We start from the raw sequence: 25183 nt of genomic DNA, 5'->3' as shown, positions 1-25183 counted from the left end.
GCCCCACTTCTCCTGGTCATAGCACAGTGCCTGACACATAGTATAAGTTCAAACTGGGTGTCTAATTGAATTTCCATAGTGCCTGAAATGTTACATTCATAGTGCTCAGCTAGAGATGGCCTCAGAAATCTAACTCGGGAGGAGACACTTTATCTGAGGGCTTTATAATGTCTTAAAATGCTTTTTCCCTACAATGTCATGGTTATTTTTTTTTAGACCTTAAAATTTCTACCTGCATAATGTAATAAGCAACCCAAATTTTATATAACTGTTTTTGTTTCCAAACTATTAATAATTGAAGTGACATGGTATTGTAGAAAGATTATTGGCCCTGAGTTTCTTTAACTGAAATAGGGATGACAGTACTTAGAGAGTTGTTATGGGAAACAGAGGACATGCTTGCAGTATTGCAGTGTAGTAGGTGTCGTATAGATATGAATGTTCATGATGATAGGAGGCAATGTACCATAGTGGTTAGAAATCAGACCCAGTCCATTCCCCAACCCCACTGAGGCAGTAATTTGTTTTCTTTCTCCGCTTGAATTGTTCTTTCACCCTTGTCCATTTCATGACCTCTTCATCTTTCCACATCTAGTTCAGCTATCACCTCCCTGTAGTTTTCGCTGACCTCTACCCCAAAACAAAATCCCTGGCACTTTGTGTTCCTGTGGCACATTATGCTGTAGATAGGTGTCACGTACTCTTATAAGCATCTCACCTATGCTAACTCATTTAATTTCTGGTGATGAAAAGGTACTTGTACAGATGATGAGGAGATTGAGGCAAAGAGAGGTTAAATAACTTCCCTAAGGTCAACTCATCTAGTGAGTGGTGAAGCCAGGATTCAAACCAGGCACCTCCTGTCTCTTAACTACAGCCTATGATGCTATAGTTAATTCTTGCTGAACTCCAGCACCTAATAACATGTATCATGTGCTAGAAACTTACACTTCTTTCTCTTTCCTCCAGTGACCCTTCTAGGAAGATGGCATCTCTCTTTTACATGCAGAACTCAGCCATTAACTCTCAACCTCACCTTTTCAATTTCCTTTACTGTCTCTAGTTTGATGGCTTCATAGTTCACTCCCTTGCTGTGTTTCTCTTCCTTTTTTTTCCTTGTTTCAGCTAAGATATTCTCTGGTAGCTAATAAATATGGATAAGAATAATGATTTGAAGATCTTAGAAGCTATAAGATGATTGAAGTTACTTATAATAAAGAACTAGACTTCTGTAAAGTACTAGACAGCTCTTGTAGCATCTCTTTTAAGTTTCCATATATTTTCATCTTGTTTCTGATCCTTATCTAATTAACTAGCCTTTCTTCAAGGATCAGCATGTGGTATAAAAATATTTTAACGTCAGTTTTACTGCTTTTCTTTTGATCAGTTACTTCTGTTACAAAAGATTATTCTGTTTGCCTTTTAGATTTACTTTGTTTCGGTCATTTGATACTGAAGGAAGCATTTGTGGATTGCCTTGGGAACCCAGTAACCGTATTTAGTATGATTTCTATGGCAAAACTTGTTGAATTAAAAATAAGTAATAAAATTGATAATCTTGACATACAACCTGTAAAATCATTTTGTGAATAGGATGCATGAATAGGCAATGTATTTGATTGTTAGTATTTTCATATTTACTACTAGGGATGCATGGGAAATGCATAAATAGTGGGCAAAGTCATTCTTCTTTTCCTATTTATGAATAAAAAAAAGAAGAGGAAAGTGAAAGAATAAATTAGCTATATAATATATATATACTGTCTGAAATTGTCTCTAACTTTTTATAACTACAAGTTGAGCATCCTAAATCTGAAAATCTGAAATCCAGAATGCTCTAAAATCCAAAACTTTTTGAACACCAATATAATGCTCAAAGGAAATGCTCATTGGAGCATGTTGGACTTTGGATGTTTGGCTTGGGGATGCTCAACTGGTATAATGTAAATATTCCAAAATCCAAAAAAAAAAAAATCTAAAATCCAAAACAATTCTGGTCCCAGGCATTTTAGATAAGGATGCTTAACGTGTACTTTTAGTTAAAAACAAACCTTTGGAGGAAAAGCTTTTTTTCTTTTATGTTTTAAAAACAAAGCAGTCAAAAAATCTGATGAGTGGCGTGAATTCTAAAATTTGTAAAGTATTATTTCTGATATTAAAGGAAGATGTAGATTCCTTCATGAAACAGCCTGGGAATGAGACTGCAGATACAGTATTAAAGAAGCTGGATGAACAGTACCAGAAGTATAAGTTTATGGAACTCAACCTTGCTCAAAAGAAAAGAAGGTAAGTGTAAAAATTTCTAAGTTATGAAAATCGTATATGGCTTGAACTTTAAAAAAATTGAGATATAATTTACATATGATAAAATATTCAGATGTCAAGTCCTCCAAGGTGGCTGTACCATATGAAATTCCCACCAGCAATGTACAAGAGTTCCAGTTGTTCCACATCCTTGCCAACACTTGGTATTGCCAGTCTAAATGTGGTTTTGAAAACAGAATGGTTATTAAAGACTGTATTCCAAAGCTTTCAAAATCATAACATCTTATATGTCTAGTTCATCCTTCTAATTTTGCCAGTGAGATTAGAGACCCACAGGGTCTGGGGCACAAGACTTAATTAGTTATGAAATCCCAAGATTTTATAACTAATGGGCATAGGAAAAAAGGTATCCTTACTCTCAACTCTTTATTTCCCTACATAATTTTATATAGCTTATAAAGTCAATTCACTGTAATAAATATTTATAGATCTTTGTTTTGTGCATGTGCCAGCATTCTTCTGTGAGATAAATATTTATGGAATGCCAGCTAGATGCCACATACTGTTTTGGGTGAAATAACATCCAGTATCTGCTTTCAGCAAGGACACAGGACTGGGCATGGTGGCTCAAACCTGTAATTCCAGCACTTTGGGAGGCTGAGGTGGGAGGATCTCTTGAGTCCAGGAGTTCAAGACTAGCCTGGGCAACTTAGGGAGACCCTGTCTCTACAAGTAATTAAAAAATAATTAGGCTGGGCGTGGTGGCTTGCGCCTGTAATCCCAGCACTTTGGGAGGCTGAGGTGGGCAGATTGCCTGAGCTCAGGAGTTTGAAACCACCCTGGGCAACATGGTGAAACCCCGTCTCTACTAAAATACAAAAAAATTAGCCGGGCATGGTGGCACGGGCTTGTAATCCCAGCTACTTGGGAGGCTGAGTTGGGAGAATCGCTTGAGCTCGGGAGGTGGAGGTTTCAGTGAGCCGAGATTGCGCCACTGCACTCCATCTTGGGCAACAGAGTAAGACTGTCTCAAAAATAATAACAGTAATAATAATTAGCTGGGTATGGTGGCATGCACCTATGGTCACAGCTACTCTGGAGGCTAAGGTGGGAGGATCACCTGAACCCAGGACGTTGAGGCTGCAGTGAGATGTGATCATGCCCCTGCACTCTAGCCTGGGCAACAGTGCGAGATCCAGTCTAAAAAGCAAACAAACCACACAAAAAACCAGGGACACAGGTTGGGGGAAATTATAGGTATATAAATAAAATTATAGGTATATAAATAAAAATTATAGGTATATAAATAAAATCTACACAAAGTAGAGCAGTGGAGGTACTTTGGTACAAAGTAATGAGTTACAGGGGAATGGTAACTCATTACTTTGAAACAAAGCACCTCATTAATCTGGAGGGGCCAAGGAGGTTCAGAGGAAGCTTCTAAGAGGAACAGATACCTGTGTAGAATTTCAAAGATTAGTTATGAGTTTGGAGGCAGACTAAAGTGAGGAAGGGTAGTCTGTGCATAAGGCACCATTTATGCAAAGGTACGGAAGTTTGTAGATGTATTTTCTCATTTGATTTTGGTGACAGTTGTAGAAATTTGAATATGTACTTTGTATTAGATGAGATGAAAAGTCATTGACATGGAAAGATGGAGAGTGTTAATGGACAGAAGCAAGATAGAAACCATTAAGAACAGTATACTCTTGTTTTGGAAAAAAATGTATATATGCACAGGAGTATCTGGAGAAGTCCACACTAAAGGCATATTAACAGTGGTAATCTCTGGGTAGTTAGAATATGGCATTTTTCTTGTTTTTGCTTATCTGTATTCTTAATTTTTTACAATGTACATGTACTGCTTTTGTGATAGTAAAAGTTTATTTGAAAAAGAAAAAGCCATTGGATTTGAGATCATCTACAGGGAGGTTACAGATAGAGAAGAAAATGTGCCTTGGGGTGGGGTGCAGTGGTTCATGCCTGTAATCCCAGCACTTTGGGAGGCTGAGGTGGGCAGATCGCTTGAGCCCAGGAGTTCAAGACCAGTGTGGGCAACATGGCAAAACCCTATATCTACAAAAATTAGCTAGGTGTGGTGGTGCATGCCTGTAGTTCCAGCTACTAGGGAAGCTGAGGTGAGAGTATTGCTTAAGCCAGGGAGGTTGAGGCTGCAGTCAGCTGTGAGTGTGCCACTGCACTCCAGCCTGGGCAACAGAGTGATACACTGTCTCAAGAAAAAAAAAAAAAAAGGAAAAGAAAATGAGCCTTGGGACCGAGTCCTGGGAGAGGGGGAAATTTGTGTATCAAAGTTACATTGCTCTTCTAACTAGTAAATTAATGATAGACAAAAAAAAAAAAAAAAAAGAAAAAAGTTATATTGCTAACTCTACAACTGTGGTATATAGCGGGATACTCACTCTAGCTTAACATATGGTCTAGGCCTAAATGTGGGGAGAAGGGGTAAAAATTCGAAACACTGAGGAAGTATCAGTGAACATTGGTGTTCTGGATGAGAACAGTGTTTGTCTAGTGTTTTAAAAGAGAATGGTAGAGTTGGAGATAGTGAGTTAGGAAAACTTTCTTGAGTTTTACCTATTTTAATAGTGGGTTGGTTATTTTTTTGAGACAGGCTTTCTCTCTGTTGCCCAGGCCAGAGTGCAGTGGTATGATCACAGCTCACTGTAGCCTTGACCTCCTGGGTTCAAGCAGTTCTTCCACCTCAGCCTCCCAAGTAGTTGGAGGACTATTTTTCTCTTTTTATTTTTCTGGAATTTCTCTCATCCCTATGATGTCAGCTGTGCAACGAAACTATTTTTGTGCCATGATCTAGTTGTTTTGCAGCAGATGGCTCTGTAGTTTAGATGCTAACCTTTTTATATATGTTGTAAATCTTTTCTTGCAGCCTGTCATGGAACTTTACCTTCAAGCTGTGTAAAAGTTCCTTAGTATTTCATGTGTTAATCTCTTTTTTGACTCTTGAATCTGAGATCTTTTATCTTTCTTTAATTGGAAATTTTGTGATTATCACTTCTTTTTTTTTTATCATCAGTTAATTTTTTTTCCTCTTTCTGAGATACCTGTTTACAGATGCTGACACTTCTAATTCTGCCTTCCATTTCTTTATGTTATTTCCCTTTTTTCTGTCTTTGTCATTTATCTTTTGGCAATTAGATGGATAGCCATGAGTTCTTTGTTTCAGCTGTCACGATTTTTATACCTAGTAGTTCTGGTTGGTTCTTCTTCATATTACCAATATTCTTTCTTTTCTCTTTGTGGTATCTTTAAGTATTTAATGTATAATTTTATCTTTTGGTATTTGTTAATTTTGTTTCATATCGTAGAGTCTGTTGAATTTATTGTCTTTATTTATTATAATGATCAAATTCTAATTTATTTTCCCTGTCAGCTTAGATTCCCTCAGGGATATCAGCTACTTTGGCCAGTAATGTATGTGGAGGTGGGGGTAATTTAAGTCACTCCTGGTGGGTAGGGGTGGGAGGAATGCTGCTGGTATCTCAGTCTAAGGGCATAGCCATCAGACAAATACTTCTCCCCAACCAGATAATTCCACCTCTGGGGGATTCTTTCCATTTCTGCTGTCTTCATTATCATCACAGGAGGGAAAGGGAGTCGGGAGAGGTGGGCTGCTGGGGACTAGTACTTGTAATTCTTAGCTTCCCAACTTGGCCTTCCCCCTGCCACTAGCCAATTCTGCCATTTTTCTGCCCTGTAGCAGTGATGAGGTAGGTAATGTGACTCCCTGGGGGCAGTTCAGAGGGAGAAAAGGAACACAGCTAGAACATTTTCTTTTAGCTTTATTCCTCTTTTGAAGGCTTGATTCACTTTCCCTCTAAGCTGCTGTCTCCGCTTTCACAGCTCTAGCACCTCCTGGGACCTGGAGGTTTCCATTGTTGTTACAATAGCAATGACCTGGAGCTGGCAGAAGTGCCCTTTGACAGAAGAGTAGATAAAGAAGTTGTGTTTGTCATATTTGTAATGGAATAGTACACAGCAGTGAAAATGAATGAACAAATCTTAGAATCTTGATTGAGTTTAAAAAGCAAACCCCAGCCCGGCGCGGTGGCTCACGCCTGTAATCCCAGCACTTTGGGAGGCAGAGGTGGGCAGATCACCTGAGGTCGGGAGTTCGAGACCAGCCTGATCAACATGGAGAGACCCCCCCCCATCTCTACTAAAAATACAAAATCAGCCGGGCCTGGTGGCACATGCTTGTAATCCCAGCTACTCGGGAAACTGAGGCAGGAGAATTGCTTGAACCCAGAAGACGGAGGTTGCAGTGAGCCGAGATCACGCCATTGCACTCTAGCCTGGGCAACAAGAACGAAATTCCATCTCAAAAAATGAAATAATAATAATATAAAAGCAAACCCCAGAAAAATGCATACAGCATGAGACCATTTGAATTAAGGTCAGAAGCCACCAGTGTTAAAGAATATTTTGTTTAGGGATACACACAAATAGGGTGAAACTAATTGAAAAAGAAAAAAACAGGACTGTAAACACACTGTTCAGGCAAGCTGCTTTCTCTTTTGTTTTTATTTGTTTTTTATTTTTGAGATGGAGTGTTGCTCTGGCATTCCAAGCTGGAGTGCAGTGGCGCTATCTCGGCTCACTGTAACCTCCACCTCCTGGGTTCAAGGGATCCTCACGCCTCAGCTTCCCAAGTAGCTGGGATTACAAGTATGCACCACCATGCCCAGCTAACTTTTTTGTATTTTTTTTAGTAGAGGCTGGGTTTCACCATGTTGGCCAGGCTGGTCTGGAACTCCTGGCCTCAGGTGATGCACCCGCTTCGGCCTCCTAAAGTGCCAGGATTACAGGCGTGAATCACTCTGCCCAGGCAAGCTACTTTCTCTTCAGGTGAAGCAGGGTAGGGAGGAGTGTATTGCTTGGGCACGTACAATGTCATTGGTTGTCTGGTTCCTGAGTTAGCTAGGGCTGCAGCTGCTTGATTGATTAATATGCTTTATAATGTATTACATATAATATTTATATATACAAAATGCATCTTAAAAGTCATTTACATGACCAAAAAATCTTGATCTGAACATACTCCTTATGTTGTATGTGTATCACATATTTTACAAATGTATAACATCTTTGTGGTGTTTACCTATATGAACATATCATACAAAAATAAGCAAACTTGAGCCATCTATGGCATCCAGATTGAATTGTAGTGAAAAAATGAATGCCATGTGTTTCTAGATTATTGACTGGACTGTATTATCAAATGATGACACTATTTTTTTTTTTAAGCAGCAGGCTCATTTAACACATTTCTTGCCAGGTTAGTAGCACAGGGTGTAGTAAATTTGCCCTGCCAACCTCCTGCACACATGGAGTGACTTCCTTTATGTGACGCAATAAGTTCATTTTCATTGTTGTGTTTAAATTTTGTTTACATTCTGTTCTCTAATAATATTTAGTAAATTTACCTTGAAAGAACCAGAGCTTTGTTATTATATCCTTAGTCTGTTTTGCTAGAAATTACATTGTGATTTGACAGAGACCCTAGAAAACACATGCATCTAATCACCATAAAGAACTAAACCCCAGTGACAAAAAAGGTGTCATTGTTTTCTCTCTTTAATTGACTGAATGTTTTTAGCATACTGTGTTTTTCTCTTATGTTCTTGTCAGTGAGGTTGATTGCATTTGGGAGTCACTTACTGGCCTTTTGCTAGTAGCTATCATATAACTTATCCATTAAGTCAGATCAGTCGGATATGTCCATCATTGTTTTTTTAATTTATTGTGTTTAAATCAGTGATCTATTTATAATTTTAAGAATGATTGTTACCTAATTTGAAAAGAAGAGCATTTAAGGAAGAAGTACCCAAAGCTTAAAAAGAATCACCAAATTATACTGTATCATAATGTGGTGTGTTTGGCATTCAGATGATGGTGTACATTTTTCACAGTGTGACAAGTGCACATACTGAGAAGGTGTCACTGTGCTTTGCCTGGCATTTAGCTGACTGTGATGTACATGTGTGTATACCGAATGCATACACCAGGAGCAGCTATGTGCATCACTGGATAGGGGATTGGTGTCTTCTATTTTAGAATATAACTTTTGAATCCATGTTATTTTTAAATTTAGTTTTTAAATTAATCTATTTAAAATGTCATTCTAATCACATGCAGAACCTATGAGTCACCTCTGTGGAATATAGTCTGCTCTAGAAATGTTAAATAACAATGGGGTATTTGACATAATAGAACAGAGCTTTGTCTTCATGGAATAGGCATTCCGTAAACATTTGCTAGTATATCTTAAATATTTTTATTAAAGTATTTTTACTTTAAATATTTTATGAATATTTTACTAAATATATTTTCTTTAAGTATTTCATTAAATATTTTATTTTATATTTATATCTTAAATATTGTATCTCATATCTAAAAATATCTTAAGTATTTTATATCTGTAAATAGTCCTCAAGAACACATTAGTAGAAAATGCAAAGTTAGTAAGACCATGCCCTGTTGTTTATTTTTGCCTGCAAAATACTAAGTCTTTTTCTTGTTCACAGGCTAAAAGGTCAGATTCCTGAAATTAAACAGACTTTGGAAATTCTAAAATACATGCAGAAGAAAAAAGTAAGTGCATTTTTATTTGTAAATATGAACAAACTAGGATATGTCAGCAGAAACTCATCTTTGACTCTTTGGTCACTGATATTTGATCTGTGCTGTGGAATTCAGTCTGCCTTCTTAAGCACATACACTAATGTTATGATGTGATTCTGTAGCAAATGTGACTTTGCAGCCTTCCCCCAAAAGTCAGGTTTAATTCTAGGGCCCACATTTGGATTACTTTGCTTATCTTTAGTACTTGTGAAACTTAAATGCAATTTGAAATTGTTTTACGTGTACAAAGAAAATGTCTTCTTCTGCGCTAGCAGCATCTAGGGTTTTTTCTTTGTTGTTGTTTTCTCCCTAAGAATAAGGAGTTACTCCAAGATTTATAGAGCTGGGAAGAATCTTAGAGGTCATCTGTTTTAGGTTCTCATTTCATAGTTGAGGAAATGGTTACGGAGATGTTATACTTGACCAGTGTCTATTTAGTTAGTTACTGGCAGAACTGAATTTGAGAGTCTTCTAAGTCTTAATCCACTATTCATTAAATAAAAGCAGGTTGTAAAGATTAAATCTCATAAGCATATTGTATTTAAAAGATTGTGTGTGCACTTACGATTTTGCTTGACTGTTAGAATAACTATTTCTAGTACGTTTTAATATGTGATGAACTTTGTAAGACTTCAGCAACTGATTGATTGGGCATGAAGCACCAGTGAAATAATAGAATGGCTAATTCTTATAATAACGCTTTCTCTGTATGTCAGGCACTCGGTGGGGTGCGTGTGTACGTGTGTACTCAGTGCTTATCACTGACTTCATAGGTGTAGGGACTGTTATAATCCTGATTTTACAGATGAAGAACCTGAGACACAAAAGTTAAGTGAGGTGCCAGATTTGTACAGCTAGTGAGTAGCTGAGCCAGAGTCCATACCCAGCCACCTGGGTCTAGCATTCATTTCTTTTACCACTACACTTAACCTGCATGATGGTACTATTTTAAATGTCCTAGGTTCAACTGTGCGATCTCTCCTTTATAACCTTGATATCAAACTGGCCTGTTTATGGTAGTGTCATTTTTTTTGTTTTGAAGGAGTCCACCAACTCAATGGAGACCAGATTCTTACTGGCAGATAACTTGTATTGCAAAGCTTCAGTTCCTCCTACTGATAAAGTGTGTCTGTGGTTGGGGGTAAGTAAGTGTTATAGCCCCAGCTGATATATTTGTAAACCAGTGTGTTTTCTCCAGCAAGCACACTGGTTTTGCTAGTATTTGCTAGTATTTTAATAGTATTGCTCGAGATGTGAAAGTGTTCATCTCCTTTTGATTGTGGACGGGACAAAGGGGCAGAGTTCAAGTGGTTCATATTAGAAACTGACTAGAATCAGGAGTGCGATGAAGATCGCAGCAAAAACGTACTGAAGTCTCTCCCAATCAAGATAAAACTGATCAAACAAACCCTGCTTCTCTTCCAATTAATGCTTTATCTCTCTTAAATATAATGGAGGAAGAGCAAGAGAAGTAAAATAGAAGGTACTGCTGAACTTTGGATAAATGCTTCTTCCCATAAGAGTTTAATAATTCTAGAAAGATCCCTCTGAATTTAAGGGGAAAAAGAGTGTTACAAAAAGCTTGAGGTTAGAGTTTATTTTTTAAAACCATATATTTCAGTTTTCAATGATTTCATTGAGCTTCTCTGTGATTTACCTGTCTCGCTCTTCTCAGTCCTCTGACTATCCAGCTACCTGTCCATGGATCTTGTTACCTCAGGCGAGTTCTCATACAAAGTAGCAAGCCGAGTGTACTTCTACCAGCTGTCCTACTGGGAGGATTTCCCCTAGCTGCTGTCCTGTAGAATCACTCTGGAGAGGCACTGTAGATTAGCCCAAGGAGGTTTGCTCAAAGTTTGTACAACATTTACATTTCATTCTACAATCATAATTCCTATACTTAGTTCTGTATTTGAAAGGAAGGATTTAGTATTTATCACTAAGGCTTTTTAAAAAATAACTTTGAAGCATAGCAACTATACCTGAGTGTCTAAGGGTTGAATGATTTTTCTGTATTCAGTTTTTTTGTAGAAATTGCATGATCTTTTGATTTACAAATTCAAGTGTTACTTTATTTCAGGAAAGATAATTTCTGTTGTGTACTTGAATGTGACTTTTGCCCCATTTATTATCTTTTGGGAATAATAAATACACATATGTTGGATCTCCTTTATTTTCAGTACCTGTCATGTTCTCTGTTTTCAGTTATTTGATCTGTTTCATTTTGTGTGATTTCCTCTGGCTGCTTCCCCATGACTTTGTGTTTTCCCTTTTAGTTATTCTGTTTTGTTGCTTTTACTCTGTCTTTCATAACTGTTCTTCTGTTTCTCTTTCTCTTCATTTTCTTTGCTGAGCTCTTCTTGCTCTTTTCATGTTTTTCTTCTTTTATGCCTCTTGAATGCTTAAATCCTCATTTCACCACTCATAGACTGGCACTTCCCACTTCCCACAATCTTCCCCATCTCAGTAAATGGCAGAATCTTTTGCCTGGTTGCTCAGAACAAAAATCTTTGAGTCATCTTTGACTCTTCTCTATTTTATATCTCTCAACCAGTTCTTCAGCAAACCCCACTGGTTCCTTCTTCTGAATAGATCGAGAAACCAACTATCTCTCACTTCCTTACCGCTATTACCATGGTCCAGGCCACCTTTGTCTCTTGCCAGGACTGTGGGAATAATGTCTGTATTAGTTTTCTAGGGATGCCATAATAAAAGTACCACAAACTGGGTAGCTTTAACAACTGAAATGGATTGTCTCACAGTTCTGGAGGCCAGAAGTCTGTGATCAGCCCCAGAATCAGGGTCAATTACTTCTGAGGGCTGTGAGGGAAAATCTGTTCTAGCCTTCTCTCTTAGCTTCGGTGTTCGCGGACAGTCTTTGGCATGTTGATGTGTAGAAGCATCACTGTGATCTGTGCCTTCATCTTCACATGTGTGCATGCATGTGTCCAAATTTCTCCTTTTGAAAGACCCTATCTCCAAATAAAGTCACATGCTGAGCTATTGGGGGTTAGGAGTCCAACTTTTTGTTGGGGAGACAGAATTCAATCCATAATACCTTACTTCCACATAAGGTCACATTCACTAGTATAAGGGGTTAAAACTTAAATGTATCTTTTTTGGCGACACTCTTTAATCTGTAAGAATACCTTAATTCACTGTCTTGCTTCTGCCCTTGCTGGAATTCCTAAAGCCTTTCCAGCACAGTGGTCAGATTAATCCTTTGAAATCTCAATCAGGTCATTCCATTATTCTGCCCAAAATCTTTGAATGGTTTCTTATCATATTCCAAGGAAAAGTCCAAGTTCTTTGAGTGGCTGACAAGTTCCTGCACATCCTGGTACTCTCTGTTACCTCTCTCTCTCTCTTTTTTTTTTTTTTTTTTTTTTTGAGACAGAGTCTCACTCTGTCGCCCAGGCTGGAGTGCAGTGGTGTGATCTCAGCTCACTGCAACCTCTGTCTCCTGGGCTCAAGCAATTCTTGTGCCTCAGCTTCCTGAGCAGCTGGGATCACAGGCACGTGCCACCACGCCCAGCTAAATTTTTTGGTAGAGACGAAGTTTCGCCATTTTGGCTAGATTGATCTCGAACTCCTGGCCTCAGGTGATCTGCCCACTTTGGCCTCCCAAAGTGCTGGGATTACAGGTATGAGCCACCGTGTCCAGTCTCTCTGTTCTTCTCTTACCTAATGCCCTACTTCCTTGCTTGACCACACTTGGACTTCTTGCTGGACTTAGAGCATGCTGGGAATGGCCCTGCTTCAGAACCTTTATTCTAGCTCTTTCCTCTGCTTAAGCTGTCAGAGTAATGCTTTTAAAACATGTCGGATCATTCCACTTTGCTCAAGACCCCAGTGGTTTCCCTGTCACCAAGGGTGGAATACAGAGGTGTCCTTTCCACAGGACAGCCCTACTCCCTCTCAGCATTCATTTGTGCTCATTCTTTTGCTCATTCTGCTGTAGCCATGGTGGCCCCCTAACTGTTCCTGGAACCTGCCAGTGTGGCCCCACATTTCTACTTCTGTGCTCTTCACACTCAATCCTTTGAGTTCTCAGTTCCAATTGTTAGCTCTCCCAGGGACCTGCTATGGCTTGTCTGTCAGCATTCCTTGGTTTCACCCTGTTTATCTTGTACTGTTTTCCTTCAAAGTACTTAGCACTCCCTGATATGTTATTGATTGGTGTATTTGCCAGTTCCCTGACACATAATAAGTGCTCAGTAAAAATTTTTCTTGGGTGAATGACATTTTTGTTGGTTTTTTTATCAGAGTTCATACATGCTAATGGTTAAAAGAGCAAATAGGACAGAAAGTTTTACAATAGAAAGCAGCAGGCTACTCCACCATCCCCAGATGCACCCACTTTTAATCATGTCTGTACATCTGTACGTACATAAATATTGGGGATTTTGTTAATTGTTTTTACAAAAATGGGATATATATTGTTCAGCACCTGACTTTTCACTTAATAGCACAGATGTCTTTATTTGTGAGTAGACACAGAGTTTGCCTCCTTGGTTTTATTGGCTTACTATTCTGTGGTAGAGCTATGTGATAATATTCCCAAGTCAAGGGGTGTTTAGATTGTTTTAAAGTTTCTTGTAGAGTGAGCAGTGCTGTAGTAAATATTTTTGCACATATAGACTTGTACACAAAGGCATATTTTTGTATGCTGCTTTGAAATGGAATTGTTGTGTCTAAGAGTATGCACATTTAACATGTTGATGAATACTATCAAATTGCTCTCCAGAAAAGACTACCAATTTTCATTTTCTCCAACAGTATATAAAAATACCCTTTTATTAACAGTCTCACCCACATATGTAGATTTTTGCTAGTTTTATAGGTGAAAATATTATCATCTTACAGGTTTTTGTATGACAAAATGCTCATTTGTATTTCCTCTTCTGTTTGCCTTCCTGATTGTGTTGTTGCTCCATTTTTCTGTTGGATTCTTTTTTTTTTTAATATATATATAGACATTTAGGTCTTCTTTACGTATTATGTATTTCAGATGCAGAGTCTTCTCTTAATATTGCTGATTAACTTTTTCTCATCTGTCACTTGTCTTTTGTGGTACCTCTTGGAAGTTTTAAATTTTAATGTAATCAACTTTATCAGATATTTATAATTTTATCTTAACAATATACTCCTTTCACCAAATCTGCAAGCATTTTATTTTTCCTAATATTTATATACTTAAATTTTTTAGAAAACTTTTTTGTTAAGGATAACATGGAAAGATAAGCAACTCTTCAGGATAATGGGTGAGTGACTCCCAAAAAGAGGGCCTCCCAATGGCCAGTAAACATACGAAAAGTTGTCCCACTTCATTAGTAAACAGGGAAATGCACATTAAAAGCACAATGTGATCTCACTGTGTACCCACCGGAATGGTAGGGTGATACTAAGTGATGGTAGGACATGGAATAGTGAAAACACTGATTTACTGTTGGTGAAAGTGTAAATGGACACAGCCGCTGGGGAAACTGGCAGTGTCTGTTAAAGCAACTGGCAGTGTCTGTTAAAGCAGAGGATATGCATTGCCTATGCCATAGCAGTTCCATGCCTGTCTCTATCTCTTTCTGCCTCTTGCTATATATAAGAATTGTATGAATATTAACTAAAAGAAAGGTATAAGAATGTTCATATCAACTCTGTAGTAACCAAAACCTGGAAACAACCGAAATGTTCATCACAGTCAAATGGATGACTAAATCATGATGTATTCAGACCATGGAATACTATACAGTACGGAGGAGGAATGAACTTTTGTTACACACCAGCACTGCAAGGGTGATTTTCACAAACAAGGTTGAGTGAAAGAAACTGCATAGCAAATTACCACAAACTTAGAGGCTTAAAACAATATCCATTATCTCCTAGCTGTATAGGTCAGAAATCCAGATGGGCTTGGCTGGGTCCTCTGTTCAGGGTCCCACAAAGCCAGAATGAAATTGTCAACAGGGCTGTACTCCTTACTAGCAGCTCTGGGGGAGAATTAGATTTCAGCCTTATTTACGTTGTTGGCAAAATCCAGTTCTCTGTGGTTGAGTTCCCTGTTTCCTTGCTGCCTGTTGTCCAGGAGTCAGTCTCAGCTTCTAGAGGCCACCCGCGATCCTTGGCTTGTGGTCCTTTCTATTTTCAAAGCAGTGATATGACTAGTCTTTCTTACACTTCAGATCTTTCAAACTTCTCATTCTGCTTCCAGCCAGAAAAAGTTCTCTGCTCTTAAGTGCTCATATAACTAAATTAGGCCTACCTAGGCAGTCTGTATATTAAGTTCAACTCTGACAAATGATGTAAATATCTCATCAGAGTCACAGATTCCAGAGATTAGAATGGGACAGCTGTTATGGGAGCCATAATTCTTGCCTATTATAGAAGTCAGTCACAAAAGAGCGCATATACTGTGTCATTCTGTTTATGTAAAGTTGTAATGCAGGCAAAACTATGCTCTAAGTCAGGATAATGGTTACCTTTGGGGTGAGGGTGCTGGTGGTAACTGGAAGCGTTCACAAGGAAGCTTTGGGGTGTTGGTGATAACCTGTCCTTGATCTCGATGCTGGTTCCATGAATGTGTTAAGTTTGTGAAAATACATCAAACTATATATTTATGATATGAATACTTTTCTATATGTACATAATGTTAAATATAAACAAAAAAATCAGAAAACTGCATAAAGCAAAGTGTAAGTGAACGAATCTGTTATCAGTCAGGGTTCAACCAGAGAAATAGAACCAGTAGGATATAGCTAGCCTGCATAAACTTGTGTACAAAGGTGCAGGTTACTATGTGTGTACCTCATGGAATCATACTGTTACCTCCAATTCAAATTCAGGACAACAGAGTTTTCACTTTAGTTGTTCCTCTGTTTTTTTTTTTTTTTTTTTTTTTGAGACGGAGTCTTGCTCTGTCGCCCAGGCTGGAGCGCAGTGACACGATCTCAGCCTGCCAAGTACTGGGATTACAGGTGTGAGCCACCACGCCCGGGCCCCTTGTTTCTTCTATATCAAGAATCCTGGTTTTCAGAAATACCAAGGGTGATAGAATTGAACTAGACAACATTACTATTCACACACAAAGCGTTCTTAGAATAACACCACCCAACACTGTTACCACTGATATTTTTGCATATGTTCTTCCTGTCCTTACCCATTCTTTATAAGGTTGTTCCCATATTGTTGGAGCACAGAGCCATTATATACCGTTTGCTCACTCTCGTGTCTTTCATTTATCTTTGTTCTTCGTGTAAATATTGAATGCACATCATAGTCTTTATGTTGATGTCCCCCTAGTCGTTTTGATTGTATGTTACTCATTCGTCTGATAAGTAGATTGCCTTAAGATTTATGGGAATGATATTCCCTGAGTTATCTCATGTTGCTGACAACTTGTCTGTGGCCTTTGTACTTGAGATTCAGTTTTGCTGGATATAATATCTTAAACTCACATTTTATTTCCTTCAGCATCTTATACAGTGCTCCATTTTCTTTTGTTGTAAAGCATCACTGTCAAAAAGTGTGATGGCAAACTGATTTCTTTCCAAGTGATGTGTTCTTTTTGCCTGGATGCTCAAAGGACTTTTGGGTCAATTTCCCCAAGGTATACAGTGTACCCTTTCATTTCATTTTGTGTGTCATTTCACCCAGCATGTGTGTGTGTGTGTGTGTGTGTCTGTGTGTAGTATGTGCATGTGTCACATTTCAGGAACATTTTATTGAAATGAAGGATTTAGAAATTTTTGTGTCCCCTGCTTTGGTTTTTTTCTTTGTGGATTCTTATATTTATGTTCAGTCTTTGCTTATGTTGAATATTTTTGTCCTATCTGGACTTTAATACAGTTTTCTAATTATGGATTGGATTATTCAGTCAATAAGTATTTATTTGACATTTACTTTGTGCCATATACTTTCATGTTGTCTTGTTTAATCCTTACAACAATCCTTTGAGTAATTTTAAGATTGCATTTGTGAGATGAGGAAAGTGGTTTAGGAAATGCCCAGTGGTCAGTCAGGTGATGGGGGAGTTCAAAGCTGTAAAAGGTATGGCTTCCCAATTCTAGGGCACATGCATCCCTGAATATTGGCAGTAACACTAGATCTTCAGAATGACAGACACATTACCTTGCCTTAATCCCTAACATCTGTCAGAAGTAGTAGGAAGGGACAAGTAAAAGCTAGCTGTCTTTCTTACCTAGTCAAATATAGATGATAAAAAATGTCTTTGAAAAATTTTAAATTAATACCGTATCTGAAGCTCAGAATTTATTTAAATTGATACAAACAACACTGTTTTGTATCTAAACATACTGGTTTCTTATCCTGATTCTCCCATTTTCTCACTAGCTATGCCAGCCAAGGCAACCTGAGCTCTCATTTCTTTAACTGTGAGGAAGACAACTTTGGCCTCAGCAGGGTTGAGGATTAAATGATACAATGTATGTAAATATATTCTTTAACCAAGGGATCAGCAAACTTTCTGTAAAAGGTCAAATAGTAAATATTTTTGGTTTTGTAGATCACATGGTTTCTGTCTCAACCACTCAGTTTTGCCACTGTGGTATGAAAGCCAAAGTAGAGAATAGCTGGGCTCCAGTGAAACTTAACTTGCAACAAAAGGCAGCAGGCTAGATTTGACCTGAGGGCTGTAGTTTGCCCACACTTACTCTAACCTATAAAGCTCTGTGTAAATATTGAGTAATTGTCATGACTTTCTCTCTTCAGGCTAATGTAATGCTTGAATATGATATTGATGAAGCTCAGGCATTGTTGGAAAAGAATTTATCGACTGCCACAAAGAATCTTGATTCCCTTGAGGAAGACCTTGACTTTCTTCGAGATCAATTTACTACCACAGAAGTCAGTATCCTTTCTTAAAACAAAAAGCAAGGGAAAAAAAGGAGAAAGATTTTTTTTAAAAAAACATTCTTTCGTGGGCAGAGGGAGAGCATTAGGAAAAATAGCTGATGCATGCTGGGCTTAATACCTAGGTGATGGGTTGATAGGTGCAGCAAACCACACAGCACACGTTTACCTTTGTGACAAACCTGCACATCCTGCACATGTACCCTAGAACTAAAAAAAATTAGAATGCAAAAGACCTCCCACATTCTTTCTTACATTGCTTTAGTGGGAAGAATTTCCTTTTTAGGCTAACATAAGGTTATAGATTTTATAAGATAATAAATAAGATATTTGGAACTAGTACTTAAATAAGTTTGTAGATGATAGATTAGTGACTTTGAAATGTGATGTGGAAACAGCAAATTCACATAGGTGAATGAGTATTTTTCTTCCAAATATTTTCCCAAGACAGCTTTGTAACTGTTTAAATAGTTTAATTTCACAAGCATTTGTTGAGGGTCTTCTATGTTCCTGCAACTGTGTTAAGCCATATGGGGCATGAAAATCAATTTTAGAAAAGAGTGGCAGTGTCTTTCTCTGTTTGTTAGAACTGTACATGTAAAACAGCTGAATGATAATTCATAGCAAACTATAAGTAAGGTAACATATGCAACACCAAGGCAATTTAAACTTTGGGAAAGATAGATGTAGGCTGGAGTTAGTTCAAAGAAGGCTTTGTTGAGAAGATAAAAGTTAGGCTGCTTTTTTAAAGGCAGCATAGGATTTAAGGATCAGCAGAGAGAAGAGATGGGAGTGGGGTATTCTGGTCAAGAGGGAAGGCAAGCTCTTTGCCTTTCTTCTCTGGCCTGTCTTTTCCTCCTACTTCCTGTCACAGTCACCCAAGACAAAATCACGGGAGTCACCTTTCACACTTCTCTCTTCCTCACTACCAATAACAAATCAATCACCAGATTCACATCAAATTTCCCTCATAAATCTCTGACCGTTACTGTTCTCGTTCTGGGACTCCAAAACCTGCACTCAGTAGATTTTTAGGTTCCTTTCATTCCATCTGTCCTGCCCACTATCTCTAGTATGAATTTACTAAGTCACTCATTTTTATTCCTCTGGTTACAATATTTCAACAGTGCCTTGTTACTTACAAGATATACATATAGGCACTCTTGTGAAGTGACCCCAGCCTGTCTCACCTCATGCCACTGACCTCTTCTTGACTTTCCCCAGTGCATTCCAGGTTCCAGATAACCCCAATCAGTTATTGTACACACTCCCCAAATGTGCCACACCCTTTGTATTTCTACCCTTTTTTCCTCCTAACTGGAATGGCTTTCACATATTTACAGGAGGTGCTCTTTTTTTACCCTTTTACTCTAAATATCTCAGTTCAAGCATCAGAGCATTCCTGAACATTTTCTGATCCTCAGGGTGTTTCTTGTGTGCTTGCTTAACACATACTGCTTAGTTTTTCCTTGCCAAACCATGAGCTCTTCAAATGTAGGAGCTGCACTTTCTCTTCTTTTCCAGTGTGCAGCATGTGGCAGGTGTTCATGGTTGGGTGAGGGAAGGCAGGCCTGTTGGGGCCTAGTGTACTGATCATCATCATCTGATGGGTAATGTGGAAACTTCATCCAGCTGTGAGATGACGAGGGTCTAGGACAGTGGTGCTTGTGGAAAGGAAAAGATATTAAACGTTAGAGAAAAAACAAGATCCAGTGACTTAGATGGGTACAGGAGCCAAAAGAGAGGAAATCCTCTCAGATGAGTCCTACAAGTTTAGTTAAATGCCATTTGTTATTGCTAGTACTGCAAAAGGTAGGAAAGGAAGGTGTGCAGACAAGTGAGGGAGCTAGGGCGAACAGTCTCTGTCACATTGACTATTCTACTGGAGTCTAAGCTCCACGAGGGAAAGGACTTCACCTGTCTTATTCAGGGCTTTGTACGGCACCTAGTCAGAAACACAGTAGATGCTTAACAAACTTATTAAGCCAAAGGGAGGGTAAGAGATAAAATTATTGATAATTGTACTGATATAAATATTACATGGCAGGATATGGGTTGAGCAATCTTTGAAATTTCTTGGATGAGGGACTGTCTTTGAAACTACTGAGAGTGTCTAGTACATATTTGTTAAATATATCATAGTTGACTAGTTGACAGTTGACTAATACTGTGGTAAACAGTTGGTTAACAATTGTTGATTTGAGTCCTTAGTTTTGATAGAGTTTAATTACAGTATTTTCCTAGCAATTGACATTATAGCAGGATGTCTTAACAATACTATTTGTTACCAGTATTTGTGTATGTGTGATTCCTGTTTCTTTGATTCTTTGTGCAAGTGGAGTGAATAGTTAGTCATTGCATGCATTATCTTTAGAATTGCATTTGCATTTTCTTTGACAATTCTTGCAGATATGGCCAGGGTTTATAATTGGGATGTAAAAAGAAGAAACAAGGATGATTCTACCAAGAATAAAGCATAATGCTGGCAATTAAAAATGTGGTTCAGTTTTCCAAACATGTTATCTTAAATACCCCTTTATTCTTACAGGTTGACATAACTTTGAATGTTTTAACACCAAGAATTTTAAGAAAAGATAAACACCATTTTATTTATTTATAAAAACAAAATTAGTTTCAAATATTTTTGACATTGTGGTTTTTTTTTTCACATTTCTCAGCAAAGCTAATGGTATTTTAATCATTATTTTTGCCTGTCATAAGAAAACTCTTAGCTGAAATGGCCGAAAACTGTGAGACGTGCTATGGAAGCTGAATGTCAGACACTAGCACAGTTTACTATTTCCCTTTCTAATTGGCTCATGTTACTCTCACTTGATGTGGTTAAACCATTTTAGAGGTAGAGAAGACAGACAGTTTGAATATTTGTAAACTTGTTTTTCTTTGGTGTATTTAGGACTTAGTGGTCCTGTGTTGCTGTTGTCTTCTATAAGTGGGGTTTCATAACTCACTGCTTAACAAATAACTATCTACTCTGATATTCTGGACATTTCAGGAAATGGTAATTTGCCTTGTTACACAGTTAAGGGGGCTATTAAGACAACATTTTTTCTAACCTCAGATAAGTGCAGTGTCTTTGCAATGCCAACATAAGGGAGATCTTGGCCAACGTGAAATAAAATTACTCATTCAAAACTCTTCCTAAGTTGATTTTGTAGTTCTTAACAGTTCTCCAAAGCATCTTAAACAGGAATATTAAGATAAATGTAAATCTGCAATGGCTGAAAAGAGTTGTGAGCTTTTTTATTCATGATAAAACCTTATAGGAATAGTAAAAAAAAAAAAAAATCCCTGTGGAAAGCTCCTAGTACATTGGTCAGTGCTGGGTGATACAGATTCTGATAAAAACATAAATGTATTAGTTCATCTCCGTGTAGTAAAAAGTATACTTATACAATGTTTTGTACTTGTATTTCATGATATTAAAACAGTGATTCTAAAACTATGGCAGAGCACTTTTTTCATGTTACTCTTTGTCTAACTATGTTTGGGCTGCTATAACAGAATGCCACAGACTGGGGAGCTTATAAACAGCAGAAATTTATCTCTCCCAGTTCTGGAGGCTGGGTAGTCAAAGATCAAGGTGCTGGCAGATTTGGTATCTGGTAAGGGCTGTGTCCTGGTTCATAAATGGCACCTTTTCACTATGCCCTCATGTGGCAGAAGAGGCAAGGAGCTCCCTTGGGCCTCTTTAATATGGCACTAATCTCATCATGATGAGACTCACCTCCCAAAGGCCCCACCTCCTAATACCATCACCTAGGGGGTTAAGATTTTAACATAACAATTTTGGGGTGACACAGAGATTCAGACAATACACCTTTTTAAAGTTATCATGGGTCTTTTCACATTTTTGTAAAGTTTACTTGTACATATACTAGCATGTTCCAAGAACTTCTTATATTTCTGGAAACAACATAAAATCCCTTTGGAAGGAGTATAGATCTGCAAACAATTGAGAAGTTCATTGAAAATATAACAAAAGTTCCTTGATTGAATTTTTCTTTCATAACTTTAAATTCTCGTATTTTAGAATTTGAGGTTTGTAAGCATCTTGAGATACTGTATGTGCTCATTTCCCCCAAACTTTATTATGGTAAGTATATATTGGTATGAAATGTTCCTGTTAATATTAGAACAGGAATGATTTGCTCTGAAGATCTTCATTTTGTCTTTGAAAGTATGAATATGGATTTTTAGGTAATTACAAGGACGATGAAGAAACAAAACTCTTTTGAGATATGAATTACAGGCCAAAAATTAAGGTAATTATTTAACAGGTATTTAAAAACACCCATTATGTGTCAGGAACTGTGTTAGGCTCTGTTAATTAAATGAAAGATATTTAAATCTTACCTCTGCCAGATAATTTCTGTTAGAGTGGTTTACATTTTCAGAATAACATAACCATCCTGATTTGACATATTTTGAAGTTTAATATTAGTATAGCGTACTAGGAGAGGATATGGGCAAAAGATTGACTACAGAACTTGATGCTGAGAAATATGTTTGAAATGCAACTTAAATTGAACTGTTTTTCATTATAAAATGGATGTTCATTTAAGAAAATTTAGAAAACTGGAAAAAAAGATGTTCTATTTGCAGTCCCCCCTTGACATTTCTGTGTATTCTGTTTCTTTTTATGTGCATAGGTTTTTTGAAAACATAGCTGAAATGATTTTGTCTTTATTTAATCCTACTTTCTTAGCATGAAATTTGTGGGTTGTTTTTGAAAGTTTTTCTCTATTGTAAGTAAAGAACTGAGCAGTTTATGTTTACATAAGACTTCTTCCTATATTTAGGGTTTTTCCTGAGACTAGATTACCAATGGAATTATGGAGTCAATGATCATAGCATTTCATTACCTGGGGTTAACTGAAAGTACTGTTTAGTTAGATAGAACTTGTTTGACACAGAGGCTGTGAGGCTGATGAGTTTTCGAACAGGTATGTTGAGAATTGAATGAAGCGTTATTAACTAAGACCAACAGGCAAAAACTTAAGAAGTTGTTTTTGTTCTCACTTTAAAAGCCCAGAATCATAGGTGTTTGTTTGCAGGTTTTACAATTTAAAACACACAAGCCAAATTTGTGTTTTCTTTGTTCCAGCTGTTATTAATGTAACATTTTTCTAAATTCATGTTTTTCCCATACTTCAATTGCGCTTTCCTTCATCCCCTGCTCCCACTACCCATCCTCTTCCATATAAAGACACTGACATCTGTAGGGAGAAGCACCTTATTCAAGGCCATACAGCGGCTAGGTGCACAGCCAGAATGAGAGCCACATTTCCTTGCTTCTGGGAAAAATTCCCCCTCTATACCATGATGCCTTGCTCCTTTACTTAGTAATAGCTAAGTTTGGGGAAAATGTTAAGTTCCATTTTTTAATGAATGAACGCTCTGCCTTTCTCTGTATATTTGCTATTCTCAGCCTTAAACTTCAGTGATGTCTTTAAAGATTTTAAACCATTTTTTAAAGGTTTGCCTTCATTGGTTCTAATCGCATACTCTTGTGATAGTCATGGCTGTGACAATTTGGTGCTAATGTGGGATGGGGTTGCCTCTGAAGACACTCCTGAATGCTAGGGCAGCACCCATCACAGCTGGTGTTGGGTTCAGCTACACAAACTCCCATAACATGGAAGGGCCTCCTCTGTTACCAGTTTGCTCTGAAGGACATTGGGCAGGCAAGACAGCATGCCAGAGGATGGCTTTAGGCAGAGTTCTATGGGAATTATCTTGGCAGTACCCACAGACTGCACAAAAGGACATAGGAGTCACCTTGACTTTAGAAGCCATAAGGGACCACCCTCTTTTTAACAGTTCCCTGTGCATATAGCATCCTTGGGTTCTGGCTAGGGACAAGGCCCAGGAAGAAGTTGTACACTGCACTCTTGGAGCCCAAGCTGTGACTCCTAGCAGGTTTTTACATTCATTTGCAGCCTTCCTAGCTTGGACACAGGATGCTTCGCATTAATGAAAATTAATTTTCATTTTCACACTTTTTATTCTGAAATTTTGTAACTATGACCAGTGTCATCGTTAGGCCTGCTAATTAACCATATTTCCTATATATTAATACTGTTTTCTGTACTCAGGGAGAACTGCTTGTATGACCAGTTGTGAGAAGGTACCAGTTTGAGATTGGAAGTGTCCAAGGATGGAGAAATTGATTTACGTATTATGTGCACAGAGTTGCTTTTCTTGTTTGGTTAGGAGAAGATGGCCCAGGATCTCATCTGCACATGAAAAATCATGGATTGTGCTCTGAAGTTTAACTAGAGGATATACTTGTGTTTGTGTTCCTCTCTTGTCTGATGTCAGATTTAGGTGTAGCCATGTCAAAAAGGATAGACCTGGTGTGCATGGTATTTTTGAGCAGTTTCTTTATAAAGGATCATGCTTCTTGATTATGGTTTTCAAATAATTTTATGTGTTAGTTGATTGTGTGACAACTCTGTTTGCCTTCCGTGGATATTTGATATACAGGTAGGCAATGACCAAATAGGATTTTTTTCCCAGATTTTCCAAGTACACCCATCTTAGACTGAATCAGTTTATTTTCCCTAGACCAAAGCTGTGGATTCTAGAGTAAAAGTAAAAAATTTAAAAGTAAAAGGTCAGTGGATAACAAACTCTTGCATTTGTCTATTTTTGCTTGTATTACCTGTGCTTTTAGGGTCATATCCCCAAAAATCATTGCCCAGATGAATGTTATCAAGGTTTTCCCCTATGTTTTCTTCCAGCAGTTTTTACAGGTTCAGGCCTTATGATTAAGTCTAATCCATTTTGAGTTGATTATCGTATGTGGAATGAGATAGGAGTCTAGTATCATTTTTCTGTATGTGAATATCCAGTTCCCCAAGCATCATTAATTGAAGAACGTTCCCTTTCCCCATTTTGTGTTCTTGGCACCTTTGTTGAAAATGAGTTAGCTGTAATGTGTAGATTTACTTTCAGGCTCTCTAATCTGTTCCATTGGTCTACGTGTCTGTTTTTATACCAGTACCACGCTGTTTTGATTACTATAGCTTTGTAGTTGATTTTGAAATCAGAGAGTGTGATTTTGTGAATTTTAGGATTGTTTTCTATTTCTGTGCAAAATGTCATTGGAATTTTGATAGGGATTGTATTGATTCTATGGATTGCTTTGGGAAGTATGAACAGTTTGACAGTTTTAATTATTCAGTCCATGCACATGGAGTATCTATCCATTTATTTGTGTCTTCTTCAATTTCTTTCATTGGTATTTTACAGTTTTCAGTGTATAGACTTTTACCTTCTTGGTTCAATTTATTTCCAAGTACTTTTTGGCTATTGTAGATGTGATTGTTTTCTTGATATCTTTTTCACATAGTTCATTGTTAGCATATAG

The 25183-nt window shown here is 37.7% G+C and overlaps 1 protein-coding gene across 3 annotated transcripts in view; it reads left to right on the top strand.

The window, feature by feature from the left end:
* Positions 1 to 21253, top strand: part of VBP1 (VHL binding protein 1) — a 36471-nt gene extending 15218 nt beyond the window's left edge. For 2 of the 3 annotated variants that reach the window (XM_010385215.2, XM_010385214.2), the window contains 5 exons: positions 2162 to 2286; positions 8829 to 8895; positions 9968 to 10066; positions 17650 to 17788; positions 20200 to 21253. In XM_010385215.2, the coding sequence (XP_010383517.1) occupies positions 2162 to 2286; positions 8829 to 8895; positions 9968 to 10066; positions 17650 to 17788; positions 20200 to 20270 (501 nt within the window). In that variant the 3' untranslated portion in view covers positions 20271 to 21253. Of the gene's footprint in view, positions 1 to 2141; positions 2287 to 8828; positions 8896 to 9967; positions 10067 to 17649; positions 17789 to 20199 lie in introns of all 3 variants that reach the window. The other variant, XM_030934379.1, reaches the window with a different exon arrangement.
* The last annotated feature ends 3930 nt before the right edge of the window (positions 21254 to 25183 follow it).

The sequence above is a fragment of the Rhinopithecus roxellana genome, chromosome 7 (assembly GCF_007565055.1).
Source record: "Rhinopithecus roxellana isolate Shanxi Qingling chromosome 7, ASM756505v1, whole genome shotgun sequence".
NCBI classification, from domain to species: Eukaryota; Metazoa; Chordata; class Mammalia; order Primates; family Cercopithecidae; genus Rhinopithecus; species Rhinopithecus roxellana.
The sequence above is the reverse complement of the archived record's forward strand: the minus strand, read 5'-3'. Positions and strand labels throughout refer to the sequence as shown.